Below are 9311 nucleotides of genomic sequence, written 5' to 3'. Positions count from 1 at the left end.
GAGAGGAACACCAGAAAAGCCTACGAGAGCAGACCTTTAGTGAAATGAGGGCGATATACCCCTTTTCAGACAGTCGAAAGGAGGGGAATGCATCTCGTCCTCCAAAATTGACAACTTTGAATTCAGTGAGCTTAGCTCCTGAATCAGCGACATAAAACACTTATTTTTTTAATCTGATTTTTGCCCATTTCCCCTCTTTCACTACAGCAGAGATGGGATCCTGGATTGTGATGGTGGGAAGTATCCCAATTCCCCACCTCCCACAGGGACAGAGAGCTGTTCTCTGCTAGCATGCATTTAGGACTCTCAAAGTCCCTTCTGGATTAGGAGCAATGGCGCTCTTTTAAATGAAAAAGGCCATGCCAACAGGACAGCTGTGGATTTGCTACAGTTTTAAGAAGGGAGCTTGTGGAGCTTAGGTGTGGCCAAGCTGGATTCAGTAATCCTTAATTGTTAATTTCGATCTTGCACGATCTTTGAATGCGACAGATGCTGACATTTTAATACAGTTCATTTCACACTTTATCATCCCTTGTGAAGACTGTGCTTTATTTTTCATGCATATTTTTGCTCTTTATCACGTAGAAGATGCTGCTGATTTCTCTCTGCAGGGCTTACAAGTTTCAGAAACTAAAATGCCTTCACCTCTTCCGCTGATAAATTGGAAATAAATATTTGCAAATGGGATTTTAACCCTGTTTGTTCCCTACCCTCTTGCTTTATTTAGGGCAAATTAAAGAATTCACTTTCACGAGAATTTGTTCCTTTTCGGAAGCACAGCTTCTCCCCTGTGTGCATCATCACTGAACCTTTTAAAAAATACACCAAGAATAAATACTGCTCCCTGCTTTACGACAACGGAAGTTTGTGTTTCTACTCAAATTCTCTCCCCACGCCCTTTTAAAAATTTGTTGTTGTTCAGTCGTTTAGTCGTGTCCGCCTCTTTGTGACCCCATGGACCAGAGCATGCCAAGCACTCCTGTCTTCCACTGCCTCCCGCAGTTTGGTCAGTCTCATGTTGGTAGCTTTGAGAACACTGTCCAACCATCTCGTCCTCTGTCGTCCCCTTCTCCTTGTGCCCTCAATCTTTCCCGACACTCAGGGCTGATTTCCTTCATAATGGATCGGTTTGATCTTCTTGCAGTCCATGGGACTCTCAAGAGTCTCCTCCAGCACCATAATTCAAAAGCATCCATTCTTTGGTGATCAGCCTTCTTTATGGTCCAGCTCTCACTTCCATACATCACTACTGGGAAAACCATAGCTTTAACTATACGGAGCTTTATCGGCAAGGTGATGTCTCTGCTTTTGAAGATGCTGTCTAGGTTTGTCATAGCTTCAAGAACACTGTCCAACCATCTCTTCTCATGAGGTGGCCAAAGTCTTGGAGCCTCAGCTTCAGGATCTGTCCTTCCGGTGAGCACTCAGGGCTGATTTCCTCGAGAATGGATAGGTTTGATCTTCTTGCAGTCCCCTTTGTGAGCTCTCTGATGAGAACTGAGACTTTTCTGGCTGTGGAAGCTCTTCTCGCACTCCAAGCACGGATACGATTTATCCCCGGTGTGAATACTCTGATGGTACGTAAGGTAAATACTCTGACTGAAGCTCTTCCCGCACTCCAGGCATTTATAGGGCTTATTCGCCGTGTGAATCAACGCTTGGTGGTTGGTGAGGTGCTCTTGCCGCCGGAAGGCCTTGCCGCATTCCAGGCACGGGTAGGGTTTCTCTCCCGTGTGAATCTTTTTGTGGGAATACAGGTGAGACTTCGCTCTGAAGGCCTTCCCGCACTCGGGGCACTGATACGGCTTCTCCCCTGTGTGGATCCTTTCGTGGGAACAGAGGGCAGAGCTGCATTTGAAGCTCACTCCGCACTCCAAGCACCGATACGGCTTCTCTCCTGTGTGGATCCTTTGGTGGCGGGTTAGCTTGAAACGGCAGCGGAAGCTCTTTCCGCACTCCAAGCACCTGTACGGCTTCTCCTCCGTGTGGATTATCTGATGCTTACGGAGGTGCTTCTTCTGGTAGAAGCTCTTCCCGCATTCCAGACAGGCATACGGTTTCTCTCCCGTATGAACATTTTGGTGGGCATACAGGTGAGACCGATCCCTGAAGCTCTTCCCGCACTCCGGGCATTGATAGGGCTTCTCCCCGGTGTGAAGTCTCTGGTGGGAAGAGAGGGTGGAGCTGTGCCGGAAGCCCTTCCCGCACTCCGGGCATTGATACGGCTTCTCCCCGGTGTGGATCCTCTGGTGCCGAATCAGATTATAGCGGCAGTTGAAGCTGCGTCCGCACTCCAAGCACCGGTACGGTTTTTCCTCCGCGTGAATCGCCTGGTGGTTGGTGAGGTGCTTCTTCTGGCTGAAGGTCTTTCCGCACTCCAGGCACCGGTATGGCTTCTCCCCCGTGTGAGTCCTTTGGTGAGAAATAAGGCCAGAGGTGTAAGGGAAGCTTTTCCCACACTCGGTGCAAATATAGGGTTTCTCCGTGCCGTGAATTCCTTGATGGGAAGTGACACGGGAGCTCTGAATGATGCTCGTTCTGCACTCTGAGTGTTCATAAGAATTCTCCCTTGGGTGGGTTTTGACGCTGGGTTTACGTCCCCTTTTAGAACGGGGACTTCCCCTGTTCGCACGGGGCATCCCTGTTTCCTTTCTCTCATCCGTTTCTTCTCGGCCTGCAATTTCACGGTAGTCACATCCCTGAGAAGTAGACAATTTATTTCTCCTCTTCCCTTCATGTTCCCCCCTTTCCGATGTCTCTTTCCCAAGTAGATCTTCCTTATTCTGGGTTTCCCATTCGTCACCTGCAACGAAGAGAGAGAAGCGGATAAGAGCCTGAGGGGAAAAGATAGTCTCAAATCATGGGGCAACTTCAATGCTTGTGATCAAGGAAGAGCTGGAAAGATTTAGATCGAGAGGCAGGCCTGACCACAGATTTAACTGCCTCAGTTGACTAATTCCAGTTGCTGTTGAGTTCAGCTTCTAGCTCAGATTGGAAATTCATTGGGTGATCTTGGGCTAATCACACTCAGCCCGGCCTACTTCAGAAAGTTGTTGTACAGGTAAATGGAAGAACCATGCGTCATCTAAATTGGCTCCTAGTACGTTTCCGAGCACTATTTAAAGTGTTGGTGCTGACTTTGAAAGCCCTAAACGGCCTTGGCCCAGTGTACCTGAAGGAGGGCCTCCACCCCCATCGTTCAGCCCAGACACTGAGGTCCATTTCTGAGGGCCATCTGGCGGTTCCCTCCCTGTGAGAAGTGAAGTTACAGGGAACCAGGCAGAGGTCCTTCTCGGTAGTGGCACCCGCCCTATGGAACACCCTCGCACCAGATGTTAGAAAACATGTGAAGGCAGCCCTGTTTAGGGAAGTTTTTAATGTTTGATCGTTTATCGTGTTTTTAATACCGTATTCTGTTGAGAGCCACCCAGAGCGGCTGGGGAGACCCAGGCAGATGGGCGGGGTATTAATAATAAATTGTTGTTGTTGTTGTTGTTTTGTTATTAATCTCTTCTGAACTGTTAGTTGCGAAAGAAGCAACTGGAGGATAGATATGGGGGGAAATGGCAGAGCATCCCTGACTTCTTTAGGCCGAACCCTTTTTCATAAAATAGGGGTAACCACACACATTCCTATCAACCCTAGCCACAATGCTCAATGCTCAGGAATGATGGGAACTGGAATCTAAAAACCTTAAGAGGGCACTATTTTGGGTGTCCCAGTCCTGTAAGGGTCCTCAAACATCACCCCCCCCCCAAAAAAATAAAATCACAATAGGCATCCAATAGCGAGGAAGATCCTCGTTCCACATCTTGGTCTGCCCACCTGTAGGAGGGAGTCTCTGAGTCCCATTTTGGGTACTCTCCCTCCATACCACCTATAGGAAAAATATAAACAAAGCCATCCCAAGGCCCAAAATAAAAAAGCTACACAGAAACTTTTCAATGTACAATGGAGCCAAAATGGAGCTTAGATACAGCATCTGGGCATGTGAGGAAAAGGTTTAGTGAGAAATCCAAACAAGGGTCTTTAAAGCCAAATATATGACTTTTTTATTGGGGAGAAGTGGGGGAAATGGATGTAGGTTCTGAAAGAGAGCAGACTTAACTCCTGATCAGATGTTTATTGAGAGGCAAAATAATTTCTTATTTGTGGGCACTTGAAACCAGGAAACCCCAGCCTTTTTTTCTGCCATGGATGGCTGTTTGGCCCAATCAAGAAACCACCTCCATCTTCTGACATCCGCCGTCTTTCCAGCCAACCAGGAAAGAGCTGAGATGCCAGTTCCACTTCCGTATCAGCTCTGAAACTTCCATTCTGAAAAAGGCTGGCCAGTTCAAACCAGTCAGGCCATTGCTAAGAAGGGCAAAAGAGGCGGGTGTGTATTCAGAGAGTGTGCAGTAGACAGTTAATGTCCTTTCAACATTAACCGCACAGAGCTAAGCAGGCAGGGATGCTGAGCTACGCCAGAATACCGAGTTTCACTGTATAAAGAAATTCTGAATTATGAAACAGAGATTATGATCCAAGAGAGAGCCTCACCGAGAGAGGACAGAATCCAAAGGCTCTCCTCCATGACTTGGTCATGCAGAGCTCTCTGGTCAGGATCCAGCAGAGACCACTCCTCTTCTGTGAACCACATCGCCACATCCTCAAAGGATACCGGACACTGAAAGAAACAGAAAACGTTTTTTTCTCCTTGCACGTTGCACAAAGATTATCGACTAGCCACAACCCAAATATTAGTGGTGGTGAAGTGACCGGTCATTATTCTCAATACAGTCATACCTCAGTTTAAGTACGCCTCGGTTTGAGTATTTTCAGTTTAAGTACTCCATGGACCGTCTGGAACGGATTAATCCACTTTCCATTACCTTTAATGGGAAAGTTACAGGTAGGTAGCCGTGTTGGTCTGAGTCGAAGCAAAATAGAAAAAAAATCCTTCAGTAGCACCTTAAAGACCAACTAAGTTTTTATTTTGGTATGAGCTTTCGTGTACATGCACACTTCTTCAGATACATCTGGTATCTGAAGAAGTGTGCATGCACACGAAAGCTCATACCAAAATAAAAACTTAGTTGGTCTTTAAGGTGCTACTGAAGGAATTTTTTTCTATTTTAATGGGAAAGTTCGCTTCAGGTTAAGTACGCTTCAGTTTAAGTACTCCACGGACTATCTGGAACGGATCAATCCACTTTCCATTACTTTCAATGGGAAAATTCGCTTCAGGTTAAGTACACTTCAGGTTAAGTACAGACTTCCGGAACCAACTGTGTTTGTAAACTGAGGTACCACTGTATTTAAATGTGTTTTGGGGGGGGGCAGACACAGCCTTCATTGGGGGCAGTTTTGACAGATGCTAATTAGAGGAGAGAGATCTGTTTAGGATCGGAGAGGGGAGCAGGCGGCAAAGATCCCAGCCTCTTCCCCCCCCCCCCAGTGATTTTTCCTCCTACCTGATCTGGTTTCACAGTTGCTGCTTCTTCAACACCACAAAGAAGAGATGTCTGAGCATGTATGTCCAGCTTCATTCTGTCACCTGCGAGAGAGAAATGTGCCACGAACCCATTAAAATGATTGAGTGACTGCATGTCTCATTTAGGAAAGGTCCTACATGAAGGGTGCATTCCAGCAGTTTATACTCTTTATATTTCGATCATGTGAAAACCCGTCTCTGGTTCCTAACCAGAAATCAGGGTTGTGAAGTGTTGCAAATAAAGCAAGTGCCTTCCCTCAAAAGATAAAAAGGTTTCCTTCAAAATACGCAGAGAGAAAAACAAACTGAAATAGAAGCCTTGAATCCGTACCCAGTAACCTCTGACTGCTGACGGACGGAGCCCTCTCTGCTTTAGGGAAATCAGTCCTCGTTTCTGTTGCTGGATCCTTGACCCAAAACTGCAATAGGGATAGAAAACATCACATGGGGAGAAGTATTTTAAAAAGGGATGACAAAGGCGGAAACCTGAAGGATATTCCTGTTTGGCTGATTTCCAATGAAAGTAGGAAAATGAACAGAGGTTTCTTTAATATCACCCCTTCCATTCAGAGACCTTTGGGCAGGGGTCAGCAAAGTTTATCTTGCCTGGGGCGGATTGGTCCCACGGAGATCCCTCTGTGGGCCAGATCGTGTGCACCTGCGATTTTCAGCATCTGCGTGGAAATGATTTCTGGCGTCTGCACATTCGCAGATGCGATTTCTGGCACCGCGGAAGTGAGTCCCCACGCTGCACTGTGCCGGTTTAGTGCAGTGCGTGAGCAGGCAGCTCGGTTCGGGGGCAGCTCGGGGGCTGGTCAAACAACCTCCGCAGGCCGCTTCTGGCCCATGGGCCTTAGGTTGCCAACCCTGCCCTTGGGAGTTTCAAACTCAAGGGTTCCCTGCAGATTCCAAACACCACCAGCCCCAGTGCTCAGGGTCCTGAGAGATCTGCATTGGCTCCCAGTACGTTTCCAAACGCAGTTCAAAGTGTTGGTGCTGACCTTTAAAGCCCTAAATGGCCTCGGTCCTGTATACCTGAAGGAGCATCTCCACCCCCATCGTTCAGCTCGGACACTGAGGGCCAGTGCTGAGGGCCTTCTGGTGGTTCCCTCACTATCTGACTTTTAGAAGACATCTGAAGGCAGCCCTTTTTAGCGAAGTTTTTTAAAGTTTGATGCTTTATTGTGTTTTTAATATTCTATTGGGAGCTGCCCAGAGTGGCTGGGGAGACCTGGCCAGATGGACGGGGTATAAATAAAATATTATTATCAGGGATGATGGCAGTTTTAATTCAACACATTTTGGAAGACACACCCATAATCAAAATGAAACCCTCTCTCACCTGCTGCTCTTCCTGCTTCTTGTCCTCTGCCCGGCTCAGGAGAAAACCTTCGGCCAGGGCCACCGCCTGGGAACTGGTCTCCGCTCCACATTCCCTGACCCAGTTCTCCATCTCTGGGGGGAGGACAGCCAGGAACTGCTCCAGGATCACCAGGTCCAGGATCTGAGCCTTGGTGTGTCGCTCTGGCTTCAGCCACTGATGGCAAAGATGGTGGAGTCGGCTGCAAACCTCTCTGGGTCCCTTGGCCTCCTGGTAGCGGAACCGCCTGAAACGTTGGCATTGTACATCTGAGCTAAGGGCATTCTCCTCACCCTGGATCTCCTGCACGTCTCTTTCCCAGAATCTCCCATTGCTCCAAATCTTGATAGGATTGTGGTCTCCTCCCACTTCAAGGGCAGCCATCTTTGATCTGGGCACCAAGGAAGCCTCAGCCTTTTTGGTCTATTTCTCAGGGAGAAAGGCTGTTCTCATTGGTCTCTTCAGAACCAAGTCCTGCGAAGCCATGACATTTTTCCTGTTAGAATTATGTGGTAGTTAAGAGAGCATGGTCTCAACTAGGGCTGGGTTCAATAAAAGGATGTCATATAGATGTCATATCAATAAAAGGATGTTATATAGAGGAAGGAGAAAGGTTGTTTTCTGCTGCTCCAGAGAAGCGGACACGGACAATGGATTCACAAACTACAAGAAAGAAGATTCCACCTAAACATTAGGAAGAACTTCCTGACAGTAAGAGCTGTTCAGCAGTGGAATTTGCTACCAAGGAGTGTGGTGGAGTCTCCTTCTTTGGAGGTCTTTAAGCAGAGGCTTGACAGGCATATGTCAAGAATGCTTTGATGGTGTTTCCTGCTTGGCAGGGGGTTGGACTGGATGGCCCTTGTGGTCTCTTCTAACTCTATGATTCTATGATTCTGTGGCGTTGAAAGGGACCCAGGGGTCAGCAACCTTTTTCAGCTGTGGGCCAGTCCACCATCCCTCAGACCATATGGTGGGCCAAACTATATTTTCTTTTTTTGGGGGGGGATGAACAAATTCCTATGCCCCATAAATAACCCAGAGATGCATTTTAAATAAAAGGACACATTCTACTCATGTAAAAACATGCTGATTCCCAGACCATCCGCGGGCCGGATTGAGAAGGCGATTGGGCCGCATCCAGCCCCCGGGGCCTTAGTTTGCCTACCCCTGAACTAGTCCAACCCCCTGCAATGCAGGGATCTGAACGAAAGCATCCATGACAGGTGGCCAACAAAAAGTCCCCCCCCCCCATCTCAGGAGCTGATGTCTGAATTGCCCGCATGTGTGTGTGTGGATGGGTGATGCATTAATTCTAATCACAGTTCAGTGCACAATTCATAGAACCATAGAGCTGGAAAGGTCCCCTTGGTGTCATCTAGATCACGCATGTCCAACAGGTAGATCACTGGAGGTCTGCAGTGGATCACTGGCTCCCCCAATGAAGCTGAACAACTGTGGCTCCCCTAAAAAAAAGCTCAACATTTTACCTCCTCCCTGAAAAAAACTCAACAACTTTGACCTGAACCCCAAAGAAAGGGGCTAGATCACTGCCAGTTTTTAACTCTGTGAGTAGATCGCACAGAGTCTCTTGGGAAGTTGGCCACCCCTGATCTAGATCAACCCCCGGAATTGCATTGGCGATATCAAGAGATGCAGACCTAATTCAAATACGTACACAGAGCACCCCCAGCGGTTTCCTGGCCTTGCTGGAGGGAGCTCCACTCCCTGCTTTTGGGGGGGGGGGCATGGGATAAGCAGGCCTCGTGTGCACCCTCTCTCTGGGGCACCCTGTGCAATGGGTGCGGGGTGGGGTGGGGGTTCTCTCACCGGATTTCAGATGCAGCATTTGGAAATGACAGGCGCTCCTTTCACCCTCCCAAGTGGAAAAGCCAGGCAGGAAAAGAGACTTCAGAGAGGAGGTGCTTTGGCTGCAGAGGATTCCTCCCCCCTCCCCTCCCCCTCCCCCAATTCACTTCCTCTCTAGGAATCGAGCTCACTTCGTTTTAACCCTTTGAAGCCCAGCCTCTGCACTGCTCATCAGCAGCCACAGAGGAAAGGCACACTTCAGGTTCCCCGATGAACATAGCCCAAGGAAGCAGCCCTGCCACAAGGCCGTTTGTTTGCTTGTTTGTTTGTTATAGATCCAAGGACTTTTTCCTCCAAGGAAAAACCACGCCCTTGGTTCTCCTGCCCTCCCCATTTTATCCTCACAACAACCCTGCGAGGTAGGCCAGGCCGAAGCCATGCATAGAATCGTAGTTACAGGGAGGTAGCCGTGTTGGTCTGGCGTAGTCGAAACAAAATTTTAAAAATCATTCCAGGAGCACCTTAGAATCTATCTATCTGAAGAAGTGTGCATGCACACAAAAGCTCATACCAATGGCAAACTTAGTTGGTCTCTAAGGTGCTACAGCTACTGGAAGGAAATTTTTTTAGAATCGTAGTGTCGTAGAATTGTAGCGGCGGAAGGGACCC

At 48.1% G+C, this 9311-nt stretch overlaps 1 protein-coding gene across 3 annotated transcripts; it reads right to left on the bottom strand.

Annotated features, from left to right (window-relative positions):
- Positions 1-528: 528 nt before the first annotated feature.
- LOC118080199 (uncharacterized) lies at positions 529-8817 on the bottom strand. Of its 3 annotated transcripts, none has more exons than XM_060269513.2 (6): positions 8664-8817; positions 6819-7310; positions 5808-5895; positions 5457-5539; positions 4543-4669; positions 529-2803 (listed from the first exon to the last, which is right to left on the bottom strand). In XM_060269513.2, exons 2-6 carry the CDS (start codon positions 7218-7220, stop codon positions 1425-1427), a joined length of 2079 nt encoding a protein of 692 aa, XP_060125496.1. In that variant the 5' UTR covers positions 7221-7310; positions 8664-8817; the 3' UTR covers positions 529-1424. The 3 variants fall into 3 exon arrangements, with proteins under 3 accessions (XP_060125496.1, XP_060125499.1, XP_088519970.1); XM_060269516.2 differs by having other exon boundaries at positions 6819-7332; positions 8664-8778; XM_088663844.1 differs by having other exon boundaries at positions 8512-8701.
- Positions 8818-9311: the final 494 nt, after the last annotated feature.

The sequence above is a fragment of the Zootoca vivipara genome, chromosome 2 (assembly GCF_965207765.1).
Source record: "Zootoca vivipara chromosome 2, rZooViv2.hap1.1, whole genome shotgun sequence".
In the NCBI taxonomy this organism is placed as follows: domain Eukaryota; kingdom Metazoa; phylum Chordata; class Lepidosauria; order Squamata; family Lacertidae; genus Zootoca; species Zootoca vivipara.
This window is presented reverse-complemented; position numbering and strand designations above follow the sequence as displayed.

Bases quoted from the DNA above. Each gene is read 5' to 3' on its own strand.
- LOC118080199 (XM_060269513.2), bottom strand. From the start codon at position 7,220: ATGGCTGCCCTTGAAGTGGGAGGAGACCACAATCCTATCAAGATTTGG. The intron at 5,896-6,818 runs GTGAGAGAGGGT...TCCCTATTGCAG, and splicing joins AGAAGCAGGAAGAGCAGCAG to TTTTGGGTCAAGGATCCAGC. The intron at 2,804-4,542 runs GTGAGGCTCTCT...TCTTCGTTGCAG, and splicing joins TTGGATTCTGTCCTCTCTCG to GTGACGAATGGGAAACCCAG.